This window comes from Amphibalanus amphitrite, unplaced genomic scaffold (genome assembly GCF_019059575.1).
Source record: "Amphibalanus amphitrite isolate SeventyFive unplaced genomic scaffold, NRLGWU_Aamphi_draft 000065F_arrow, whole genome shotgun sequence".
NCBI classification, from domain to species: Eukaryota; Metazoa; Arthropoda; class Thecostraca; order Balanomorpha; family Balanidae; genus Amphibalanus; species Amphibalanus amphitrite.
In genome coordinates this window covers 863,286-889,981 of record NW_024881561.1, presented here as the reverse complement: position 1 = coordinate 889,981, position 26,696 = coordinate 863,286, and the positions used below count along the sequence as shown (strand labels likewise).

Here is a 26,696-nt window from a genome sequence, read left to right as displayed (position 1 = left end):
AAAACCAATAGTACAATTGTGATCCATTGGTCAATGCGCACCGAAATATTTTGTTATGACCTGTACAGGTCAGGGTCAAAGCTTGACCTCAATGTCATGTAGGTATATCATTCGATGGGTGTTGACGAGCTCAGAGCTGAACCCATGAGACCATTCGCGAGGCTGTGCCTCTTTTTTCCGTGAGGAGTTGTATTGTATTGTACTTATCGTGGCAAGCCGATCCATCCGAAAATGGCTTTTAATGGCTGCCGAGTCAGGTGAAACGAATGAGGTGGGCACAACATTATACTCAAGACACACGCGTCACATTTGCGCACTTACATATTTACGTTTGCGCCACCGCGCCGCTACACATTGGCCGGGTCGCAGTGCTGCTCACGCAGTTATAAGCAAATTGTAAAAACGTTTGGCGAGCTTTGTTTGATGATGTCATATGGCCTTACAGGTGTTACATTTCAGTGCAAAAATAAGTTGATTGTTCCGCCATTGACTTCTGGTAATGGCGCCATTGACTTATGACCATTGACTTTTAGGTAATGAGGAGGGGAAAAATGGCCTGACCTCAGGCCATCGATATAACAACTTTGATATATGCCAATTGTAGGTACCTATAAGCTTACCACATCCTGAGTCTTCCAAATAGCTCAATCAACTTCTATTGCTCTGATGACTTAGTGCAAAAAGAGTTAGGTGATGTCACACCAATGTCAGCAATGCTACGCACCGCGGGGTTTTCGCTTTTTATGAAAAGCCTCCGGGAGGGCCGAGGGGCGGATATCCCCCGCCGGACGGTTGGTGCGCGGAGGCGGCCTAGATGTCGCAAAGTGTAGCGACACATGCAGTGCAAATGGTAGCAAGATTACTACTCAATGGTAGCAGACAGCAGTAGTTTCCCTACCAAAGTAGTGGTTTTCTACTTCAGATGCTCGTCGGGGTCGGAATTTCCAAATACGCAGATGAGATTGCTCATTCCTTCGCTAATAGACCTGACGGTATCTCGCTCGCGGATGATGTCGGATGATGATGTCCGTCATGAATCTTTCTTTTTAGCCTAATGATGAATCCAAGAATAAGCATTTTCAAAAGCCGAAGCTGACAATGAATGCTATGGCCAGCTGTGGCAATGTTCAATCGATGAGTTTGTTGGCAATTATTATTTAGGGGTCGCATATCTCTTCGAACAAAATGACTGTTCGCTAGCGTGTTTACGCATTCGAAACATTACATAAGATACATAATTAGTAATTTACTGAGTTTTTATTGCTTTCTCGACATTTTCCGTATAAAAGTTATGTGTCAAAAGTAAAAAATAATGCAGAATTGTTTGAAAAATAACAGAAAAGTCAATGAAATGGTCCAGTTGTCATGGCAACTACGAGACAGGTCTTCTTGGTGATCATAATGATGAAAAGCAGATGATTAGTGGCGCAGGGCGCTAAAACGCGACATTTTTGAAAACGCCGAGTCTTATGTTATTATTTCTAAACTTTGTAAGCAAAGTGAAGCAATTTGTGGGTACCGTGATAGAGTTTATGCTTCTCGGTAAGCAGCTTCAATAGCTGGACTGGCTGTATGGTAGAAGAAAACTGGTTTACTAGAGCGGCTCAAGGGTAAGCACATGCTTCACTTTCCCTGAACTGTTACCTATACTTCAGTAGGTAGTCATAAAGCAGGCGTCACACTTCCGTGTTAACGGCCGGAGGTCCGGTGACGGTGAAGTAGGCATCGGTTTGTGTTACTAGGTACTGTCTTGCTTCTGCAACCTTCGATAGGATGAAATGACATTGAAAAGAAGACGTAAAAGGTGGATTAAAATATAAGAGTGAGAGTGGCGCTAAGTTAATCCTTAGCTTCAAATGAAACATGTGACTTTTAGGTACCTATTTAATCTACTGGAGGAGAAATTTGGGTAAAAGTGTTGAGCTGGAGTGAAGATAAAATCTAACCTGACCTTACCTTACATACTAGCCTACCAACCTACAAAATTGCCTGTCCCATAGCTCAGCGGACTCTGGTGAGAGCATGCATGGTCCACGGTTATAACAGTCCGGGTTTGAAATGCGACGGGCGTTTGACATTTATGGGCCTCCTGACCGGTATGGTTGCGATTGGTGGCAGGCTGTAGCCAGGCAAAGTCAGCGAGGGGACCGTCCGTAGGTGGCTGTGTGCGCATGTAAACATTTGGACTCTAAATTCTGCCATAGAACTGGAATTGTGCAATTGGAGGGTAGAGGGCAGGGTCACCGCAACAAGCTTTGCTTAGCAGTGGCTCTGTCCCTGTGAATCCTTCCTATCAAAAGGTTTGGACTTAATTTAATTAAAAAATCCCAACCTACCAACTCACAGTAAATGTTCTCAAAAAGTCTTGTTCACTTTTCAAGCACAAATTTTTCATAGTCTTAGATTAGGTATTTGACATCTTCAAACCATACATGATAAGTACTTAAATATGGTGCAAATATATGAACCAAACATATTCACTACCTGTTCAGTAAATGTGTAGATGAAGCACAGTGAAGATAAAAAACATAATCTAACCTGACCTCAGACCTAACCTTACCTACTGAGCTACAACCTAGAACCTTCCAACCTACAACCTACAAACCTACAGCCTTGAACCTACCAACCTAAAGCCTACAAGCCATCAACTAGCTAACCATACTTCATCTACACATGTACCACATAATCTAACCTGACTTAATGTTACCTACTTTCCTACTAATCTACAACCTACCAAACTTTAACCTACAACCTACAATTTCTGCTGTGGCATATTCATAGCATGAGTTGTGGCACATATGAATGCAATCAGACCTGTTGTGAACAATACCCAACCTACAACATACCAACCCACAGCCTGTGTTCTAATGTTCTAAAGGCTCCACTTTCTTATGTTTACTCACTGAAACGTCAGTCTTTGCATTTAAACGGCGCTGGTATATCGGTCCATCGATGCGAATCACTACCAATGTCATCGTTCACTGGCATATAATACCGGCGTCCCCAGACTCAAGAGTTAAAAGTGTGAGGTATCTAAGGAGCCGAGCCAACGCGGTCCGCTGGAGACCGGCATTAGAGCCTATGGCCGTTGGAGGGCCATCAGATCACGGCATGGCCCACCGAGGCTTGCGTGGTGATTGTAGAGGATAGCGTCTTGCAGGCTGCAGTCTTGCAAACACTTGCAGACCGGCTTTGGGCCCTCGGAACGGAGACTGGTCCGTAGCTGGTTGGAGCACGGCCGGCATAACTTCGCCTACAATACGAAATTCGCTGTAAAGTTCGAACCTATCTGGAAAGCGTCGGTAAAAGTGGAGGTGGGGAACAAACTGTAATATTCACAGCTCTGTAATATTGATATCCGGTAACAGCTGGGGCGAATGTGTGAACAAGCACACAAAGCATCGACACCACTCCACTCACAAATTCATTTCATATCATTCATAACACATTTGGTTAAAACACCTGACAAAACACGTGACTCATTTTATTGCAAAACAGCTTTCCATTTTCCCACACATCAAACTGTTGTCCAGCCGCGCTTCGTTGTGCGAATCACACACGGTCGCCTCCTAGCCGCTGGCCGGGTTAGCACCAGAAACTTAGCGAGCCACGCACGCGGCCGGCCATCGGCGAGGGTTAGGTGCGGGACGGTCGCCGGGTCGTGGCTCCAAGGCTCCATGAGGCTGCCAATGTCCAAGTCATACATGCAGTCTTCAGGTGCGTAAAGCATTTCCCGATCGCACTCTACACGTTTCTCTCTGGTTTCCTGGCACCGCCCCCAGCGGCCCCCATGCCTTTGATGGCGTCGTCTCCGTGTTCGTACGCGAGTTTGCCACGGAGCTGCATTTTATCGAAAGATACTGAGCCTAGCCTCTCATGGTTATCTGCACCCCATACTGCTTGCGAAAAATGGCCTAATCTGAATGACATCGGGCAGCAAATGGACTCAATGCTTCGTCAGACTCCTAGGGCTTGGCAACACAAACTGCTTTCTTAGATAACGATAGGCCCGGGGCCCCTGGTCGTACAGTGCCCGACACTCAATGATCTGCTCATCCGTGAATCGTCTGTCACGCACTGCACATGAGGACAGGTCCAACTGCATTTTGAAAAATGCCAGCTGCCTTGGGTTGAGGTACAAACTTGCCTTTTCCAACACGGACTGCGCTGATGTTACCTTTCGGGCAGCTCTGAGGGCCCTTCTCAGCTGTCGATTTTGCTTCTTCAAGCGTCTCACTGCACACCTGTAGTGGCTGGAGTCGCTGGTTGCCCGTACAGCTGGGATCGGCGGCCGATTTTCGTCACCACTCTCTGGGCTATCGGGATCTTCATTTACAACCATGTCCTCAAAGTCACTCCAGCTACGGCCAGGAGCTTCTGTGAAAAAGATACATAATTAATATGAATTATATTTTTTACATTGCATGGATGAGGGATATTTACATTCAAGTTTAATGGTAAAATGTTTGAATGGGATATTATATCAGGATTCAGGGGGATTCAATTATCTATTCTTACACCCAAAAAAACTGGGCAAATAAAGAAAGCCTTGTGCGTTATGCTGCAACATACCCAGGAAGCATTGAACACAAGAAAAATGTGAACATCCGACATGTCATTGATAAAATTTCCGGTAGACCACAAATAATTTTAAATCGATTGGAAATCCTTCCAGCAAGACCGGATAATTGTGACCCAGTCAAAATGAACAGAAGATGAAATTGCTATATTTAAAAGCCTGGACAAAATACGCATGAGTCATTGATGCCAATAATACCTTTAGTACTTTACCCTAAAATTACTCACCCTCTGGTTTTGTTGTGTTTTTGTCTGTTCTCAGAGTTGTGTTTGTCTCTGGTTTGGCACACAGAGGTCTTTTTGGAGTAACTTGCTTGGGCTCATTTGGAAAGTCAAAAAGAGTTGGAACTGCATCTCTTCGGAGACGCTTGCTGTTTCGGTGGTACTGTGATGGCTCAAAGTGTAGAGAGCAGAACTTGATGTTCATGTATAGAAACTCCACTGACTTGTCCAAGAGATCAGTCCTTCTACTGCTTTGCACCCATTTCCAGCATCTGGAAGCAAATCATAACATGCGTGATATACGTAGGTACTGACAGGAAGTTATCGAAGGTGTCAAACTTATCCAAGGTGTCAGGCGTTGCAGTCCCCAAAAGTGGAGCGCGGCTACGGGCGGGGCCTAACACCATTCGACGTGAGACCTGTCCTCCGTCCACTGTTCGAGCTAAGAGACAGTATTTTATGGTGATGAACGCGCATTTTCGATATGTCTTCTACATCTGAAAGTTTTTGCGTCTAACCACAAACCAATCCTCCAACCTGACAGCGGTACAGTGAACACTGCCGATGTTGACAAATAAAAACCATCGGCATTCGGCAGTGTTACTGTTTACTGTACCGCTGTCAGGTTGGAGGATTGGTTTGAGGCTAGGCTAGATGGTAGGGGCACAAACTTTAAGATGTAGAAAACAGCAAAATGCGTTGTTCATCACTATAAAACGCCGTCTATTAGCTCGAACAGTGGACGGAGGATAGGTCTCACGCCACCTGGTGTTAGGCACCGCCTGCAAGTGCAGACGCGCTCCACCATTGGAGACTGCAACGCCTGACACCGATGCGGATAACGTACGGTGCTCTGCGCGAAATGAAGATGTCATGCTACGAGGCTAAAATTTTCTTGGTAATATTTTCTTACCAATACTCATAATCTGAGGGGTTCTACATTATAATCTGAAAACATTTGATCGTTTTTTTTTTTTTACTGACCCCATAGTGGGGGCTGTGGAACTATGCTAAGTCCAGCTGGTAGACAGTGTTGCAAGAGAGTTTCTGATATACCAGTTCAGACTACAGCTTAAAAAGTAACTTAGTTACAAGCTTTAGGATAACCAATGAAGTAGTTAAGGCCTGCATCATAATGCATGTTGAACCTAAACCAAGACTGTGTAGTCTATGGATTTTCGACAGCTCCGACTCTGACTCTTGCTTTCAAAAACTAACTCCGGCTCTGACTCCGGGCAAGACTGTCGACTCCGACTGACTCCAACTCCGACTCCGACCACCTAGCAGGGCTGCTGAGTCGATGGATTTTCGGTGAATCCGACTCCGTCTCCGGTTTCCAAAACCGACCCCGACTCAACTCCCGGTCACACTTGTTTACTCCGACCGACTCCGACTCTGCATCCCGGGCCTAAACAATGCAGGTCATTCATTGCACTAAAAATAAGGGAAATTTATTTGGTAGCACACTTCCTACACTACAAAGACTTAGTAAGTATTGAAAACAATGTTATTTCTTACCTGACACCATCTGTTGGGATGCGATGAAATGACAGTTCTGGGTTTCGAAGCTTGGAATTGGAGCAGTTGATGGCTCCACACCACGCGGAATTATCTCTATGTCTTGCCATTTCTTGCTTCGGAACTCTATAAAATTGTTTCAGTACTCTGTAAAACAAAAACAACAGTTGAAATATAATGCCTTGGTTACAATGCAAGCTCTATGTCTGTTCCATAGGGACCTTTGAAGATGGTTTAGTCAAGAAAGTACTAAAAAGCTGGAATATAAGCACATAAACCGCACAATTAGTAGGTATTTATTTAAAGGGGTTACAAAACTATCCTCAAAGTTGTTTATTGCTACAGTTATATTATTTTTATGCTGAAAATGATCAGAAAAGAAAATACCTAATAAGTACAAAAGGATTTAAAAACATTTTTACATATGAAGAGGTATTTTTCATCATTTGTAGAGGCTAAATAGTGTTTTCACGGAAGCTTACCAAGCATTGACCAATCATATGCATTGGTAGGTAGTTTAAAACCAATTGCATGCTGATTGGCTGACGATTGACCTGTGCCAGAGGTGGTGGCATTTTTTATATCCCATTAGGCGCTGCATTCCTCCATGAGGGAATTATTTCTTAACTAAAATTGATACATCTTTTGCCAGGGTGATCGTTGGAGTGTAAAAGCTTCAGAATTGTGCTAGTCCCAGCTCTGAGCTCAAGCTACAAAACTGCTATTCTAGTTCAAAACCCAATGTTAAAAGTGGCACAATTCCATCAAAATGATCAGAAAAGATAATATTAAAAAATGATATTTAAATGTTTTTTATATTGGAAAAACCATTTTTGCTACTTTCCATCTTTGGTAGAGGCTAGATTGATGATGTTTGCAGCAGAAGAACCAAAGCCCCGACCAACTCAGACTCAGACTGCACACTCAGACTGCATGCTGATTGGCTGGCCATTGGCCTCTGCCACGTGTGCATTCTTCACATTCTTCTGAAGGGAAACATTTCTGCATAAGGGAATAATTGGTCAACAAGAAATGGATATAACTGCTTGGGGTGATAGTTTGACCGTAAAAGCTCCTGACTTGTGCTTATTTCAGCTTGAGCTACAAAACTGCTATTTCTGTTCAAAACCACATGTAAAAGGCATTATGTTTCTTGTAAGGGACTAAGTATTTTGCATGATCAAAAATTGAATTTGGTCTTGCTTTCTCTGATGTGCTGTTACAAATCAGTTTCAAGGCCATATATAGATATAGGTGCTAATGGTAATGAAAACACAAGTCGTGGTATTATATAGTATATATTAGGTCCGAGTGGACAATTGTGACGCTGTTGATACAAATATGTAACAGCAAAAAATGTAGGTTTTAGGTTAGGTTAGGTTGTAGGTTTGTAGGTTTTAGGTTTTAGGTTGGTAGGTTTGTAGGTTAGGTTAGGTTAGGTTGTAGGTTGGAAGGTTGTAGGTAAATAGGTAAGGTTAGGTCAGGTTTGATTATGTTTTTCTTTTATTTCCAAGACATATAAGCATCATTTTTGGATTCAGGATGTCAAATAATGTAAGAATATGAAAACTTTATCTTTAAGCAGTCACTCGGACTCAATGTATACTTTTACCCAATTCGTTTACAAACTTAAAGAGAGACTATCAAAGAAAGAGAAAAACTGTAACCACAACTTTTTAACTTATCCACCTAACACCTCCAGAACACTTTTAATAGGTACCTAATCCATGGCCTCAGGCCTATTCATTCCAAAACATCAACATGCTTATTGATTTACTATTTACAATGTATTATGGCCATTGGCCAAGGCCGTATAATATCTTATGGCAGCCAGCACAATTTAATTTATTTACACTGAAAGGTCAGTGGCGTCAGTTGTAAAACCACTTCGGCATGTGTAGTGCAAAACAAGATTACTAGAACATAAGGTTGGACAAATTGTGACGTCACTGGTGCTTGGAATATTTTTCCTAGTATCCCACTAGACAGTCCTAGTTGAAACTAAATTTGAAGGGAGGGCAGTCCATTGCCAAGTATCTGATTTTGTGAAAATAATTGTTGGAAATATAAAGTAATGCACCATGGACTTGTTTTCAATTGGGAGCAGATGATATATAAAGAAAAATAAATGTTTTACGATACTACTAAATCAGATAATTTGGTACAAATTCATAGACGTATAAATAAACTGGACTGGCAATTCGAGAGGACCTCCCATGGAAGATAGTGGCGCCGACAAAGCGGCGCCAAAAAATATGTGCTGTGAAACGTTGTAAAGCAAATAAATTTGTAATTATTTTTAAATGGATGATCGGATCGAGGTGATGCTGGTGCCGTTTGACATGCCATTTCTGGAGGCAGGTGATGGTTTAGGTCCCGGGTCATTCTATGTCACGTGGCGCGTGTGACTTGCCGACAAACACATTGAGAACAAAAACCTATTATCGAAGCTTTAAGCCAATCCAAGGGAGGTCCCGGTGCCAAATTTGTAGGTCACATGTCCCGGTACCAAGCCACTGACATATGGAATAATCGGCACCGAGAGATACATATTGCACATGCTCGGAGCGAAAAACATGTTTTGATGAGGCATTCTCCGATGTCCGAAAACTTTGACCTAAGCACCTAAAACTCGGCACAATGACACAACATGGACAAACGCTTGAAGGCGTTGTACGAATAGGTGTGCTGAGGTGCACTGTCCACATGCTTGGCACGTGGAAACCTTTTGATATTACACTTCGTGCTACGCGTACGTACGTGCGGAACGATATATTTACATTTCCGAAGCTATAAGCATCGTAGCGACACGTGCAAGGTGGCGTTGGAAAAGTTTCACCGAGGCGCATCAGAAGTATGCCCTAAAATTCCGAATTTGAGGCAACGTGGTCAAGGTCAGATAAAATTGACCGGAAAAGGTCAATTAAACCCTCCCCGTTTGGCCACTGATTGAGCTAGAGCCTCGCATAAAAACGAGCGTGTTTCCCGTGACGAGAGCAAGCCGATGATACCCAATTTTAAGGTCCTGGCTCATCGGTTGACCTGCCAGGTCAGGTCAATGACCCAAAAGTCGGGAAAATCGGCACCTGTTAGAACGTCGTAAAGTGTGGCTGCTGTGAGGTTTTTCGTCACGAATATCATGTTAGTTTTGATCACAGATGATGTCTTCATGCATTTAGGCCAGGTCAGGTCAGGTGAAGGTCACCCAGCAGGGGTCCAGCCGGGTATTCATTGTAGGTGTCAACCGCCACTGACAGCTTCGTAACATGTTACGAAGGCACCAAAACTACTTCGAAGTTGTTGAAAGAACTGCTAAATTCGAAATCAGCTCCAAAAACTAGCTTCGAAACATGTAAAACTCGAAAAAGTGAACCGAGGTCATCAACGGTCAATAACCTGACCTGACCTTCAGGCGACCTTGACAGCCACAATAATGCATGGGACCAATATCATTTCACGTGTTTAAATGTTTGAAATCACAAAAACACTGCAATCGCGCGGATAATGTGAGCTGACATACGCAGAATCGCGATTCCGGCCAAGCATGGTCTCGAGGAATAGGTTACAGGTCAAAGGTCAATTTGGTTAGCGTCAGATTGTTAGGGTAGATTTAAAATTAATTACCTCGAGGGTGCTGAAAGTTTTGTCGCGATCGGCAACTTTTTACGCGAGTTAGGTATTCGCGAAAAACGGAGGGGAGGGGGGTCCGGTCGACCCCCCTCCCCCTATAAGCCCGTGGGTTAAGAATTTGACCTCGGGTCAAGGTCACAGAAAAGGTCCTGTTGGATGCCATTCGATTTGTATTGCTGAGCTGAACACATTAATGGTCGTTTCAGCTCTCTAGCATATTTTTATCTAAAGTAATGGATTGACAAAAAATGTTGGAGACGTTTCATGACCTGAAATGACCTCAGGGGCATAAACGGGTCATAGAAGCATTTTTTCGGTTTAGTGTGTCATGTTCACCTGTGGTTCTTGATGTTTGAGGGTGTTTTAAGCCAAAAGAAAAGCATTTCAATTTGTTCCCTTTGATTTACGTACAATTTACAAAAGCAGGGACTATATAATAGTCCCTGCTTTCTTCGATCTACATAACAAATTGTAGATCGATACCTCCTTTTTTGGCCAAGTTTTAGCGAAAAAAAGTTCAAAATTGATGACGTTAATTTTTAACTAAATTTTTAGCAATTCTAGACCACGCAGCGCAAAACAAAGACCACCATTAGCCTTCCCGTGACGAGCTGCATCGAACCGATTCCCATTTTATGCAAAAATAGCAAATTAGAAATTTGACCAAATTTGTCCTGACCTTTACCTGACCTTCACCAGAACATAACCTAAACTGGCCCCAAAGGTTGCCTGACCCACATAATCGCATTTGTCATGTAAAATGGACCAGAAAACATGCATCACATAATAGTTATTTTTATATTGTGACCCTCAGTGACCTGACCTTTGCGACCTGGCCTGGTATCAGTGACCCCAAATAGCAAAATATGTGTTTGACGAACAATTCCTCATCGAAAATTGTCATTCATCGATTCCTTATCGATGAATGACATGCATTTTCCTCGATTTTACGACACATTTCTTGAAATGCGTGTAAACGGTGAAAATTCGACATTTGACCTGAACTGCGACGTCATCGGTTTGACCGAGGTCAATGAAATTGAGCCAAAAGGTAATTCCTCGTTGGGGCCATCCAACACCGTTTGCTGCTTGTCGCTATTTTGCGTGGTTCTCGAGATCTTGGGGGGGGGGGCAAAATACTCCCCCCCCCCATGGGACCGATGCTTGGTAGACCCTAACGGGGCGCGGGTTAAATGACAGAACTGTTCCCAAGAAATAACATTACAGACCAGTCGTCTCCCGGCCTCAATGGTAAGCGGCTAAAACTTTGAACGACTACCTATGGATCGGCACGCTGCCGGCTCACTCCGCCCGCTGGCTACGGGTGGCCTTGACCGTTCAATGCCGATTGGCCAACGGCCGAGGTCGTGCGCTGGTCAGCACGCAGAGAGGACGGGACGCGGTACTGCACATTGTGAGTGACTCTGTCCTTTCCCCGTCCCCTGACCGCATGCCGTGTCGCCGGCCCAGACGATAGAAACCGGTTCTAGCCTGTACGCAGGCTGCCACTCTGACCCTTCCCTCCCCACTTTACTATCTGCCGTAGTACGCACTCGCGAGTAACTGGGCGGAGCAAATGGTCACCGATACAGAGGCGGAACTGGTTGCCCTCCCGCTCGCCGAGCGACCTACCGCTAAAACCCGCGAGACCTGTACCCTGAGTTGCAAGCTACTGGAGTGTATAATGTAAGAATGACTGAATCACAAAGTTCTTAGATACATGGTCACTTCACTTTGCCTGGTGAACTGACCATAAGTCCATAAGTGACCTGGGGTCAGAAATTTTTGCACACGTTACGAATTTGATGTATCGTAAGCTTAACTAAGTATGGATTTTATCATTAACGATCATGATTTAACTATTATCATAAGTTATTTTCACAACATAACATTCATAAATCTCATTTCTTTGTTGCTGACGAAATTAGCTGACGATCGTTTGTTGAAGGTGCAACATCTTCACTTTCGGTTGCTAGGGACGCTCGGTTGCTAGGAATGGCGTCATCAGTAGCAAAATGCCACGGACGTATAAATAAACTGGACTGACGATCCCAATGGACCTCCTATGGAAGATAGTGAAGCCGACAAGGCGCCATTTTACGTTGCCAAAAACTCGTGCTCTGAAAGGTCATCGAACCATTACAATTGGAATTGCGTCTAAACGGATGATCGGATCGAGATGCTGGTGGTACCGTTCGATGGGTAATGCCTTGAGGCAGGGGATGATGCATGTCACAGGTCATTCGGTGTCACGTGGCGCGTGCCACGTGCCGACAAAGTCGGGAAGAGCAAAAACCTTTAAGCGACGCTCCAAATTAAACGGTGGGCGGCACAGGTGCCAAATTCACAGGTCACATGTTCCGGTGTTTGACCATTAACATATGGTATGCTCGGCAGCAGGGGGTGCGGAATGCACGCGCCAGGGGCGAAAAACATGTTTTGAGGATGCATCCTCCGATTCCGGAAAACCTTGACCTAGGCACACCAAATTTGGCACACTGACACTACTGGACGAGCGCTTTAAGGCGCTGTGCAAATAGATGTGCTGGGGTACACGGTGCACGTGCTGTGCACGTGCAAACCTTTTGATGTTGCACTCTGTGACACATATACGGGCAGAGCGGGTAGCGCTAGCAAGCTCAAAGTGCCAAATTTACACAGGCCACCCAGAATGCATTCGAGCATAGTTATTGAGCATATCTATCTCCTGGTGGACCCCAAAGGTGCGCTCTGCACGTGCAAAAAATTATCCGCGCCGGGCGGTGGGGATGCTTGGACACCCCATGTAGGTTTATGTAAATATCTCGAAAACGGCGTTGTGGAGCGCCGCCGTTTTTAGCACACCCTTTCATGAATCTTTTTCACACATGCTGCATAACTTTCAGACCCAGGTCACTCAAAGTTAGGTCACCAGGTTACGTCCAAGTGGCCTTACCTTAGGAAAAGTTATAATGCCTGTCATAGCTACACAGACTGAACAATCGGTCTAAAACGTTGGCGGCGATTACTAAGAGCACCATATAGGTATACGTAAAGTATCTTATCCATAGTGAAGTATCAATTGTCCATAGTAAAGTAGCTTATCCATAGTAGGTGTCAACCACCACTGATGGCGTCGTAACATGTTACGAAGGCACTAAAACTATAACTTCTTAAATGTTAAACTGAATGCTAAATTCGAAATCAGCTCCAAAAACTGTCCTAGAAACATGTAAAACTCGAAAAGGTGAGCCAAGGTCATTAAAGGTCAGTGATCTTGACCTTACTTTCACGTGACCTTGACACCCACCATATTGCATGTGACTAACAATCAACATCATATCACATGTTTGAACGCTTGAAACCACGAAAAGACAGCAAACGCGCGGCTAGTGCGCGCCGACGTACGCCGAATCACGATTCCGGCCAAACGTGGCCTCGTAATAATAACTTAATATCAGATGCTGATCTCCCGCTACTCAGTCAAGTTAGAGCCATTTCTTCTTGGCCGCGGTCACCGGCCCAGGCCACCACATGATATTAAGTTATTATTACGAGGCCACGTTTGGCCGGAATCGTGATTCGGCGTACGTCGGCGCGCACTAGCCGCGCGTTTGCTGTCTTTTCGTGGTTTCAAGCGTTCAAACATGTGGTATGATGTTGGTCACATGCGATATGGTGGGTGTCAAGGTCACGTGAAAATGAGGTCAAGGTCACTGACCTTTAATGACCTTGGTTCACCTTTTCGAGTTTTACATGTTTCTAGGACAGTTTTTGGAGCTGATTTCGAATTAAGCATTCAGTTTAAAAGTTATAGTTTTAGTGCCTTCATAACATGTTACAACGCCATCAGTGGTGGTTGACACCTACTATGGATAAGCTACTTTACTATGGATAATTGATACTTTACTATGGATAAGATACTTTACGTATACCTATACGGTGCTCTTAGTAATCGCCGCCAACGTTTTAGATCGATTGTTCAGTCTGTGTAGCTATGACAGGCATTATAACTTTTCCTAAGGTAAGGGCACTTGGACGTAACCTGGTGACCTAACTTTGAGTGACCTGGGTCTGAAAGTTATGCAGCATGTGTGAAAAAGATTCATGAAAGGGTGTGCTAAAAACGGCGGCGCTCCACAACGCCGTTTTCGAGATATTTACATAAACCTACATGGGGTGTCCAAGCATCCCCACCGCCCGGCGCGGATAATTTTTTGCACGTGCAGAGCGCACCTTTGGGGTCCACCAGGAGATAGATATGCTCAATAACTATGCTCGAATGCATTCTGGGTGGCCTGTGTAAATTTGGCACTTTGAGCTTGCTAGCGCTACCCGCTCTGCCCGTATATGTGTCACAGAGTGCAACATCAAAAGGTTTGCACGTGCACAGCACGTGCACCGTGTACCCCAGCACATCTATTTGCACAGCGCCTTAAAGCGCTCGTCCAGTAGTGTCAGTGTGCCAAATTTGGTGTGCCTAGGTCAAGGTTTTCCGGAATCGGAGGATGCATCCTCAAAACATGTTTTTCGCCCCTGGCGCGTGCATTCCGCACCCCCTGCTGCCGAGCATACCATATGTTAATGGTCAAACACCGGAACATGTGACCTGTGAATTTGGCACCTGTGCCGCCCACCGTTTAATTTGGAGCGTCGCTTAAAGGTTTTTGCTCTTCCCGACTTTGTCGGCACGTGGCACGCGCCACGTGACACCGAATGACCTGTGACATGCATCATCACCTGCCTCAAGGCATTACCCATCGAACGGTACCACCAGCATCTCGATCCGATCATCCGTTTGGACGCAATTCTAATTGTATTGGCTCGATGACCTTCCAGAGCACGGTTTTTTGGCAACGTAAAATGGCGCCTTGTCGGCTTCACTATCTTCCATAGGAGGTCCATTGGGATTGTCAGTCCAGTTTATTTATACGTCCGTGAGTGTGTTATGTTCTTGACACAGCGGAGTATGTAGACGGCGGGGAGCTGGCCTGTACAGTGGCGACATCTAGCTCCGGTAGTTCGGCCGCCGTCCGCCAGGGTCTGCTGTCTCCGTCCATTAGAGCGATCAGCTGATCGTGCGGCGGGACCGGGAATCTGGTGCTCGGGAGTCCGCCGAGTGCGTGCGTGGAGGCCGGTGGTATCGTGACGGAGAGTGGTGCATTATGGTGTTCTGTTGCTCGAGGCCAGAAATACAGCGAGGACCGCATCCAGAGCCATGTGTGTACTGAAGCAGTACAGAACAGAGGAAGAACAGAACAAATTGGCGACGAGGATTATTTTGTAAGGATTGCAAGGAACCACGCCAGACGAGAGCCGTCGCCGCCACCGCCTCCGGCATTGGACGAGTCCACTCTCAAATGAAAAGGGGAGGAACGTACGGGTCAAGGTGAACAGCTGATCAGCTGATCAGAGGAAAAGTAAACAAAGATGGCTGCGCCCTATTTGCCCAGTGTCAGACAGTTCAGAAAGGGTGAAGATTTTGAAGTTTGGATGAAATCACTTGAGTACTATTGTTTAGCGATAGGAGCCGTTGAGCCTGAACGGAAAAAGGGACTGCTGCTGCATCTTTTGGGCCCAGAAATGCAAGAAATATATGAAACTCTGCCAACAGTGGAAGAGGAAGAGTTGGATGTGTTCCAAATGACAGTTGAACAGCTGAAACGCTATTTCAAGCCAAAGTCAAACCAAGTGTTTGAAGAAGTTCAATTCCAGATGCTGAAAAGGGAACAAGGAGAATCAGTGGAGACTTTCGTGGCTCGTCTACGCTCACAAGTAAGAAAATGTTCATTTCAGGATAAGGACATTCATGTGAGAAACAGACTTGTAGCTGGATGTGGTTATCCAAGGCTGCAGGAGAAGCTTTTGGGCATGCCTGACCTAACGCTTGAGAAAGCAGTCAACATTGCACGACTTCATGAAAAAGCACAAGAAGAAGTGGAACATCTCAGTCTGGATCGAGTGCAAGAGAAGCCAGAGATGATTCATCGAATCAACAAGGGTCCGCACAACCAACAGAAGAAAACTCACAGCCCAGGTGAGGCAGAAAGCTGCTACAGGTGTGGACGTTCAAATCACAAGAGTGAAAACTGCTTCTACAAAACAAGAGAGTGCTACAAGTGTGGGAAGAAAGGTCACACAAAAGCCGTGTGCAGGAACCCAGGGAAGAAGACGAAGATGGAAGAGAGGAAGGTGAATACCGTGAATGAATCACCAGAGGTGTATGACATGTATCACATGGCAGAAAAGGCACAACCCTCATATCAAGTGGCTGTAACTCTGGAAAATGAGCCAGTCACCATGGATGTGGATACTGGAGCAGCCCGTTCTATCATGAGCTACCTCAGCTTCAAGAAGATGAAGATGAGTAAGAAGATGGAACCCACCAGTGTAATCCTCAGATCATATGGAGGACAGCGGTTGAAAGTGAAGGGCAAAGTGAACGTCACAGTGGAGATCAATGGACAGAGAAAAGACCTGGATCTACTGCTGGTGGAAGGAGATGGTCCTGCTCTGCTGGGAAGAGATTGGATCTCTGCTCTCCAACTGGATCTGACAGGACTCATCAGTGTGGTTCAGTCAGAGGAAGGAGGGAGCTGGCAAGTTCAAGAGCTCATGAACAAGTATGCAGACTTGTTTTCAGACAAACCAAGTACCTGCACCTTTGAAGCAAGACTGCAAGTGGATGAAACAATGCCAGCCAAGTTCTACAAGGCAAGACCAGTTCCTCTGGCAATGAAGCAACTGGTGGAAGATGAGATCAACCGACAAGTACAGAAGGGAGTGCTGGAGCCTGTCTCACACTCAGAGTGGGCAGCCCCAGTAGTGACAATCGTCAAACCAGACAAGAAGTCAGTCCGACTCTGTGGAAGCTATGATTTGACAGTGAATCAGGCAAGCAGGCTGGAACGGTATCCAATGCCTCGCACTGAGGAGCTGCTGACCCAGTTGTCGGGTGGTCAACGATTCACAAAGTTGGACCTGAAGGAGGCCTACCTCCAGCTTCCGCTTCAGGAAGAGAGTCGCAAGTACATGGTAATCAATACTCACAAAGGCCTCTTCATGCCCAAGAAGCTGCAGTATGGGGTCTCCTCAGCCCCAGCTATCTGCCAGAGGTACATGGAGAGTCTGCTGGCAGGGATACCACACACAGTAGTCTTTCTCGACGATGTGTGTATCACAGGGAAAAACCAAGAGGAGCATCTCAGCAACCTGGAAGAGGTGTTGAGGAGGCTGCATGATGCAGGTCTGCGCCTGAACCCAAAGAAGTGTTCATGGTTCCAGTCAGAGGTGCAGTACCTCGGGTTCAAAGTGGACAGCCAAGGGATCCATGCTACAGAGGAGAAATTGAAGGCGATCAAAGAAGCTCCTGCACCAACGAATGTTCACCAACTGAAAAGCTACCTGGGCTTAATCATGTACTACAACAAGTTCATGAAGAACCTATCAACGGTGGCAGAACCACTCTACAGACTCCTGAAAAAGGGTCAAGTATGGGAGTGGGGAAAACAGCAACAAGCCAGCTTCAACAAGACGAAGGAGCTACTCTGCTCTGCTCCATGCCTCACTCACTACCGAGCCTCCGCTCCGCTGGTGGTGTCAGCTGACGCCAGTCCGGTAGGAGTCGGGGCAGTTCTCTCCATAGTGGATGAAGCAGGCGAAGAACGTCCAGTGGCGTACGCGTCACGCTCGCTGAACAGCACAGAGCGGAACTGGAGTCAGCTGGACCGAGAGGGATTGGCCATCGTCTTCGCAGTGAAGAAATGGCACAGTTTCCTGCTGGGCCGAGCGGGCGTCACCATCAAGACAGATCACCGTCCGCTACTGGCTCTGCTCGAACCAGACAAGCAGCTACCGCTGATGACGTCACCGAGGATTCTTCGTTGGAGAACGATCCTGTCAGCATATCAGTACACTCTGGTGTACTCGCCTGCTCACAAACAGCGGAACAGCGACGGACTCAGTCGTAATCCGCTGCCTCTGGAGGATGATGCCACGCCACCAGTACCAGCAGAAACAGTCATGATGCTGGAGACGCTGGAGAAGACGCTGCTGAAGTCTGAGCAGATCCGCATGTACACGGCTACAGATCCGGTGTTGAGCAAAGTCATGACGCATGTTGCTCAAGGATGGCCAGACAAAGTGGAGGACCAGCTGAAATCCTTCCAGAACCGGAAGACAGAACTCAGCCTCGAGATGGGTTGTCTTCTCTGGGGGAACCGTGTGGTGGTTCCAGAGAAGCTGCAAGGCAGGCTTCTTCGGCTGCTACACGATGGTCATCCTGGAATCGGTGCGATGAAGGCGACTGCACGCTCGACAGTCTGGTGGCCAGCAATGAACAACGCCATCGAGAACACTGTCAAGTGCTGTGAGCGCTGTCAACAGCATCGCAGCTCAGCACCGCCGGTAGAAATGCGACCATGGAGATTTGAAGATCGGCCATGGACCCGACTTCATCTCGACTACGCTGGACCAATAGAAGGAAAATGGCTGCTGATTGTTGTAGATAGCACCAGCAAGTGGATCGACGCTCATGTGACGTCAACACCATCTGCAACAGCAACCATCAGCAAGCTGAGAGTAACATTTGCAACGCACGGACTGCCGTCAGTGGTGGTAACTGACAATGGCACCGCATTCACCAGTGGGGAGTTCGCGGCGTTCCTGCGAGCAAATGGAGTTCGACATCTGAGAACCCCAGCGTACCATCCGTCATCAAACGGACAGGCGGAAGCCGCAGTAAAAGTGGTGAAAGAAGGACTGAAGAAGTATGTGGAAGGCACACTCGAAGTTTGGCTGACGCGCGTTCTGTTCAAGTACCGAACGACGCCGCATTCAACAACCAGGCAGACGCCAGCTGAAGTGCTGATGGGCCGGAAACTCCGAACGCACCTCGATCTGGTTTTCCCAGACCTCCGAAGCACAGTCGAGTTTCAGCAAGACCAGCAAATCCTGAGGAAGAAGGCACAGTCTCGTCAATTCAAGATTGGTGACTCTGTGTACGTCTCGGAAGTGGGAAGAGGAGAGCCGAGGTGGCATGCTGCAGTCGTAACGTCCGTCCGCAGTCAGCTGTGCGAACTGAAGCTGGACGATGGTCGGGTGTTCACTCGACATATCGATCACATACGAGGTCGTGAAAGCAAGAATGAAGCTGAAAGCCAGGAAGACAGAAGACCGAGACAGCTGAACGAAGAAGAAGAAAGACTACGCCAAACGAAACAACCGAGAGAGGAGGAAGAAAGAAACTACGAAGGAAGAAGAGAAGACGAAACCGATCAAAAAGAACAGTGGTCAAAGAAGACAAATCGAGCAGAGAAGGTGGACGAACAAACGAAACAGAAGAAGGACGAAAGGAATATGGAAACAGAAGAAAGGAAGAAAGACGCCAGCAGTAACGTATCCGAGCCTACTGCAGAGCTGAACAAGCCGGTGGGAGGTCATCATACGGAGGAAGGGAACCGTGGCGACGCGGTTATTCCGAGCTCCGCGGCTACAGCTGGTGACTCCGGGGGACAGTCGGTTTCTGGTGCACACCGGTATGCGCTCCGTGACCGATCTCGACTCCGACCTCCGGACCGGTATGGATCTACGTGAACCTGTCAAGTGAATGGCGAGTGTTGGATTGTTCATGGATTGTTTTTTGTTAGTTTTGTTCCGCGTATCAGTTTTGGGTCTGAAAGATACTGTCGCTGTGCCAACGGGGTATGTTGTGTCGCAAATCCGTGACCGATCTCGACTCCGACCTCCGGACCGGTATGGATCTACGTGAACCTGTCAAGTGAATGGCGAGTGTTGGATTGTTCATGGATTGTTTTTTGTTAGTTTTGTTCCGCGTATCAGTTTGGGTCTGAAAGATACTGTCGCTGTGCCAACGGGGTATGTTGTGTCGCAAATGCATTATTATCGTTTGAACAGTGCGGATTATGTAGGGGGTAGAACTTAAAAAGCTAAGGGAAGAGGAATTGTTATGTTCTTGACACAGCGGAGTATGTAGACGGCGGGGAGCTGGCCTGTACAGTGGCGACATCTAGCTCCGGTAGTTCGGCCGCCGTCCGCCAGGGTCCGCTGTCTCCGTCCATTAGAGCGATCAGCTGATCGTGCGGCGGGACCGGGAATCTGGTGCTCGGGAGTCCGCCGAGTGCGTGCGTGGAGGCCGGTGGTATCGTGACGGAGAGTGGTGCATTATGGTGTTCTGTTGCTCGAGGCCAGAAATACAGCGAGGACCGCATCCAGAGCCATGTGTGTACTGAAGCAGTACAGAACAGAGGAAGAACAGAACAGAGTGCAACATGTAAATCACTGCAGTCCACGTGCGTGAAGATAGCGACGTATTCAGCGACGGATTCAGCGTCGGATTCAGAATTCGCTGAAAATTCGTTATCAGGTCAAGTAGGACACGCTGATTCCAAAAATTGACATAAAACACATCTTTAAGTTCATCTTCAACGTCAAATTTGAGGTCAAAGACGGAGTACCCCTACCCAAAAAGGTCCCGAATAAATGCCCCAAGAGGACCGAAAGTGGTCACACGTGATAGCTCGTCACCGTGGGCAGTCTCCGTGACCATGACCTTGACCTTTGACCTTCAATGTCAAATTTGAGTTCAAATGACGGGCTACCGGATAATGTCCCGAAGTTATGGTAGGTGCGGGCTAAAAACGGTCCTAAACGACGGCCAGCTTCGTGGGCTAGCCTCCGCTACCCTGACCTTGGATCTAATCCTTGACCTTCAAGGTCAAACACAAGGACAAAGAAAGGCGTCATTTCTAAAAGAAGGAGGAGGGCATAGTGTGATGAAGTTGATCTGCCACGTCTCAAACAACCATTCCAGTAAATGCAAGACCGCTCGGGCTTAATTTTATTCTTTTTACCTTGACCCCCTATGTTTGACCTTAGAGGTCAAACCCCAGGTCAAAGGACGGGGTACCCAATAACATCCCCAGACCCCAGTCATTGCCCCAACACGCTCAAAAATGCTCATACATGATAGCTCGTCACCATGGGCAGCCTCCGTGACCATGACCTTGGCCTTGACCTTTTACCTTCAAGGTCAAATTTGAGGTCAAACGACGGGGTACCGGATAACAAGTCAGCGTGTCAGCGTGCTACTTGACCTGATAACGAGTTTTCAGCGAATTCTGAATCCGTCGCTAAATCCGTCGCCGAATCCGTCGCTGAATGCGTCGCTATCTTCCTTCACGCTAGTCCGCAGTCCGCAGTAGTTGGAATTTTGCTACCAGCTGTGCTTCATACCTAGCGTTCGACATGCGGATAATCAGGGATAATTTTCCGGGATCATTGGCAATTTTTTTGTATTGCAGTGACCATCGATGCAATTAGCCACATTTTTAGATTGCGTACATGCGGTCATGCGTACCGGGTTAACGTACATATGTATGTAGGTACATAGCCGCGCACGGCCGGGCCGGTTCCCTCACTAACTTCGCCTGGCTACGGCCTGCCAGTCTACCAAGCCGGCGCAACCATACCTACCTGTCAGGAGGCTCATAAACGTCAATGGCCCTCGCGCTTTGAACCCGGACTTGTATAACCGGGAACACGTGCTCTCACCACCCGGAGTCCAACGCTCTACCGACTGAGCTACGGGACCGGCCAAATATTGAAACTGTAACGTCATTGTTTTCTTATATATAGCGGGCTGACATTAGATTTTATTACGGAGCGAGCGAAGCGAGCGTAGTCTTTCCTTAGATTAACGGAAATTTCTGAGTATGAGCGGCCGCTTTTGCGAGGCTTATATCTCAGCAACCACTTGACCGATTTACATGCGGTAATTTTTGTAGGGTAGCTTCATTCCTTCTACCAAGTATTGGACTATTCCCGATGCATGTGGGTGACCCCTTATGCACGTGCCACGTGCAAAACGAAGAGGTGTCCGTTTTGTAATTGTTGCAATATCTCAGTAACTACTTGACCGATTGTGCCGAAAGCTGGCATGTAGGTAGGCACCCACTAGGCACTGCATATCCATGTGCCAGAGTTGGGGTGCTGCTGCACGTGCGCACGTGCAGGGGTCGTTTCCAGATCTCGAGAACGGCTGGACCGATGGCGCTCAAATTTGGTACACGGTTAGGGACCAGTTAGTAGGGTGCCGTGCACAAGTCAGATTGGGACCCATTTTGCACGTGCGCACGTGCAGGGTATCGCTTCCAGATCTCGAGAACGGCTGGGCCGATTGCGCTCAAATTTGGCACATCGCTAGAGAGAGACCGGTTAGTAGGGTGCCGTGCACAAGTCAGTTGGAGGTACCGCCTCGAAATTTTGCACGTGCAAGGCTCACCCTCTCGCTTGCTCCGTTAGTCGCCCCAAAAGGCGTTATACTGGTTTATACTAATTAATATGATATAATATAATAGGTACTATATTAATCAGGGCGTCATAAGACGTTATGTTTTGTCAATGGTTCAAGCTTTGTTGGAATCGTTGACATTAGCGTTGAGCTCATTTTTGTATTTTCCTTTGGATTAATTATTACCTATGATTTAGAAAAATGCCTTTAGATTAGAATTGTTCTATTACTGTTCAGTGTTCACTTCAGTCAATTAGCTAAAAACGCTGCAATTAAGAAAAGCTGCTCGAATGAAAGAAGTTGGTAAATTAATGAAATTTTTTGCTTAATTTTATACTGATTGTGTCTTTGTCTTGGTAACATTGTTTTCTATGTCCCCTTGGTTTGTTTGATTTCCCCCGGATCTATACACCTCTTGTCTCTATAAACCCAACAAAGCACAGTTTAATGCCTACAGCTGTGTACCTTGCCCTTGTTTTCCAGAATGGACTGCATGGACAGCACTCCTGCTGTGAACGGTAAAATGAACGGGGACGCGTCCGCGGGCCCGCGGGCTCGGCCGGCCGGGGACGCGCCTCCCAGCCGCGCGGGTGGAGACGCCGACACCCACCCGGCCCCGGCCCCGCCCCCGCCCGCCCAGCCGCCGGCGCCGCCCATACTGGACGTGGAGATTGTGCTGAAGCTCGGCTGCGCCACCGACCGGGCGCGCATCTGCAAGCACGCGCGTGAGTTTCTGACGTCGCTGCGCACGGTGACCACGTGTACCACCTACATGAGTCTGGGCGAGAAGCTGAGCGCCAGCGCGGCCGAGGTGGCTGTGTTCGACCGGACCGGGTCGCAGGAGAGCCGCTGCTACACGGTGTCCGAGTGCCAGCTGGTGTGCCACCCGCACCGGCTGGAGGAGTCCGGCCCGGAGGTGGAGGAGGTGGAGGACGAGGCCGGAGACATGCCGGCCGCCACCCAGTGGATCCTGCCCAGCCGAGACTTCCACGGACTCTGGGACTCGCTCATCTACGAGACCAACATCAAACAGCAGCTGCTCAACTTTGTGTCCACCACGCTACTCTTCTCCGACAAGGGAGTCAACGGCAACGTGATCTCGTGGAACCGCGTGGTGCTGCTGCACGGGCCGCCCGGCACCGGCAAGACCTCGCTGTGTAAGGCGCTGGCGCAGAAGCTGGCCATCCGAATGTCGGACCGCTACGCGTACGGTCAGCTGATCGAGATCAACAGTCACAGTCTGTTCTCCAAGTGGTTCTCCGAGAGCGGGAAGCTGGTGCAGAAGATGTTCACCAAGATCCAGGAGCTGATCGACGACCCGAAGGCGCTGGTGTGCGTGCTGATTGACGAGGTGGAGTCTCTGACGGCGGCGCGGCGGGCCTCCTCGTCCAGCGCCGAGCCGAGCGACGCCATCCGCGTGGTGAACGCGCTGCTCACACAGATCGACCAGATCAAACGCTTCCCGAACGTGCTCATCCTGACGACGTCCAACATCACGGGCGCCATCGACCTGGCCTTCGTCGACCGCGCCGACATCAAGCAGTTCATCGACCTGCCCTCACCGGCGGCCATCTACAAGATCTACCGCTCCTGCGTGGAGGAGCTGGTGCGCACGCGCATCATCTCCTCGGCCGAGAAGCTGTTCAGTCTGCACAACCTGGAGCTGACGCAGTACGTGGGTAACGCGGCCACGCAGAGCAGCCTGCGGCTGTGGCAGATCGCGCAGGCCAGCCGCGGCCTCAGCGGGCGCACGCTGCGCAAGCTGCCGTTCCTGGCGCACGCGCTGTTCATCACCACACCGTCGGCCACCATGTGCGAGTTCCTGTCGGCGCTGGAGGCGGCCGTGGCCAAACAGTTCCAGGACAGGACTGAGCTCAGCAACAGCTGAACGGACACTTATGTGTTCAGTGGCGTGCCGGGGTGTGCGGCGTCCACGGTCGCTGCTTCAGCGGGCGCGGCCCACACTCTGTGAGGACGCCTAACGACCGTCCGACGAGAGAGGTAGGTGACAGTGAGTGGTGTGTCGAACAGTGTGCGTGGTGGCTGGTGCTGCGTGTAGACCGGGGGTGGGGGGGGGGGGGGCTGTGGAGCAGTGTGTCTAGCACTCAGTGCGCTCGCTGCTGTATGCGGACGGGAGAGGGATGTCAGTAACTGGTGTGGTGAGGTGTGCAGCAGTGCACTGGGTGCTGTATGCGGACGGGGGAGGGATGTCAGTGACTGGTGTGGTGAGGCGTGCAGCAGTGCACTGGGTGCTGTTTGTATACGGGGGAGGGATGTCAGATGTGGTGAGGTATGCAGCAGTGCACTGGGTGCTGTATGTATATGGGTGAGGGATGTCAGGTGTGGTGAGGTATGCCGAAGTGCACGGGGTGCTGTATGTATACTGAGGGGTGAGGGTTGTCAGTAGATAGTGTTCGGCGTGGTGAGGTGTGCGGTACTGTGTTAGGGGCTCTATGCGGACAGGGGGGGGGGGATTAATGTCAGTGGACATTGATGTGTGCTTGACAGTGCGCTCTGCGCTACAACCTACAGCCGGTGGCCGGTGGTGTCAGGTGACTGAATGTGTGCCCAGTCACATTCAAAACCTAGCCAACTCACGGGTGTTAGCGATATACATATGTGGTTTAACTAGACTTGTTACCTAACCAAGTGCTTTTGCCTGCATAATGCATTTACCTCACAAATCAGTCGCCTGTTACGATGTTGTCAGCTCGTCATGACTGACTTTGTGATGGGCGCTAAATTTGATCTCTTGTATGGGCCAAATTAGATGTATCATGAGCAAATTAAATAGGAGGTGATATTTTTATACCAACACTGCCAATCGTAGCCCGTGTGTAAACTGCTGTGCGCTGCACAGCTACGCGTACTAGAGTTAAATTTCTGCATAATGTGAGGTCATGAAGTACATGAGGTTAGTACATGAGGTAGTAGGCCAAAACCGCAACGAGTTAGTACTTAACTTAATTGTGAATGCGGGAACGTTGAAGATCCGATGCGATGGTCTATTGAATCGATTGTTCGTCTGGTTGAAGCAATACATTATAGCAGTTATTTCTTTTGTTCCTGGAACAGACATTATAACCTACTTAGTTTACAGCTTGTTTTCGTTTATACTTGTGAAGATTTGATGGATTTACTCTGCACCATTTTGTCGCGAAGATGTTTCATAAGACCGAATCGCTGTTCACCAAGGTGCAGGGACACTAACTACTTGCGTCATCAACTTTGTCGAGCGAAACGATCGGGCTGGGCGGTGCTCAATAGCAGGTGTTCGGCAATAGCAGGTGTTCCATATCAACAAGTGGTTGAATGTTTGCGCTGGTCCGTTGTCAATCAGTCTCGTCAGCAAAGTCCGGCGCCGGCCGACCTTGCTAAGGTCAGAGATACGTTCATCATGCCTACCCTGGTGGTTAGGTGTGGCGCAGCTGAAGGCGATTTGCTCGCTCGTCAGGCCATATCGGGACTCTTGAACAGATATAGAGATGAGTAACACGGGAAGTTCGATGAGACTGGGCTAATAAAAATCGTGTCAGCGTGACTCAGGTATGATAAGAACCGACCTCGACCATTGAACTTGTACTTTTTGAAGCATCGCGACATACGAATTTGCTGCGGTGTGAACTTTACTTTGCGGGTTATTTGCATTAGATATACATATACATCTACAGCCTTTTAAATACACGATCTACGTCGTAGATGTTTACTAGTTTTTTTTTACACATAATTATGCATCTTATACACACAAAATGACAACATTGTACATTATAATAGTGTTGATGCGTTGGTTTGACCGTACGGAACGCTGCTTTCTATGAGATACATGAGGTACGCCGTACGAACCAGAACATAAATGAACGCCAATTTAATTATTGACTGACAGCAAGCTGTCTAACACCCCTATTGCTCTCCAGTGTCCACATATGCACACATCACTAATCCCTTTCCCGGATACCATGTGCATTGGTAGATCTTTCTCTCGAGTTGGCACGTGTGTCACGTTCGTTTTCTGCATATATCGTCCACCTTGGCTGGGCTCTTCTTTTTTTTTTCTTGGCAGGCCATGTTCCAGTATGGTCGCCTGGTACAAGTATTTGGTTTAGCCAGGCGTAGTTTTCGCATCAGTAGGACCCGGCCGGGACGAGCTATGGACGTTCTTTGTTCGGCAGCGCCTGACTTGCATGGTATGCGGTCAAGACCTCAGTAAAACTTGACTGGATATGGCAAAGCATGGATGGCTGTCTCCAGTCAGCATTGCTGGAGCTGGGCGGATCATGTCCTATCGACTCGTCTCAGTAGGGCCGGGCCTGCGCGGACCATCTCAGTAGGGCCGAGCCTGCGTGGACTATTCTCAGTAGGGCCTTGCCTACGCGGACCATCTCAGTAGGGCCGGGCCTGTGCGGACCAGATGAAGCCGTTGATGACGGCCTCGCAGCAGGCGCGCGCGCCGCGTCTCAGG

General features: G+C 47.9%; 2 protein-coding genes and 1 long non-coding RNA gene across 3 annotated transcripts; 2 read left to right on the top strand and 1 right to left on the bottom strand.

Moving 5' to 3' along the window:
* The first annotated feature begins 1,411 nt into the window (after positions 1–1,411).
* Positions 1,412–25,291, top strand: LOC122378824 (pachytene checkpoint protein 2 homolog). The gene is made up of 2 exons (XM_043360355.1): positions 1,412–1,610; positions 22,721–25,291. Exons 1-2 carry the CDS (start codon positions 1,573–1,575, stop codon positions 24,123–24,125), a joined length of 1,443 nt encoding a protein of 480 aa, XP_043216290.1. The 5' UTR covers positions 1,412–1,572; the 3' UTR covers positions 24,126–25,291.
* On the bottom strand, positions 3,468–8,227 carry LOC122378825. The gene is made up of 4 exons (XR_006256087.1): positions 8,172–8,227; positions 6,319–6,465; positions 4,807–5,072; positions 3,468–4,377 (listed from the first exon to the last, which is right to left on the bottom strand). It is a non-coding gene; the product is annotated as an uncharacterized LOC122378825 (long non-coding RNA).
* On the top strand, positions 15,226–20,159 carry LOC122378823 (uncharacterized protein K02A2.6-like). The gene is made up of 2 exons (XM_043360354.1): positions 15,226–15,540; positions 16,105–20,159. Exons 1-2 carry the CDS (start codon positions 15,358–15,360, stop codon positions 19,519–19,521), a joined length of 3,600 nt encoding a protein of 1,199 aa, XP_043216289.1. The 5' UTR covers positions 15,226–15,357; the 3' UTR covers positions 19,522–20,159.
* Positions 25,292–26,696: the final 1,405 nt, after the last annotated feature.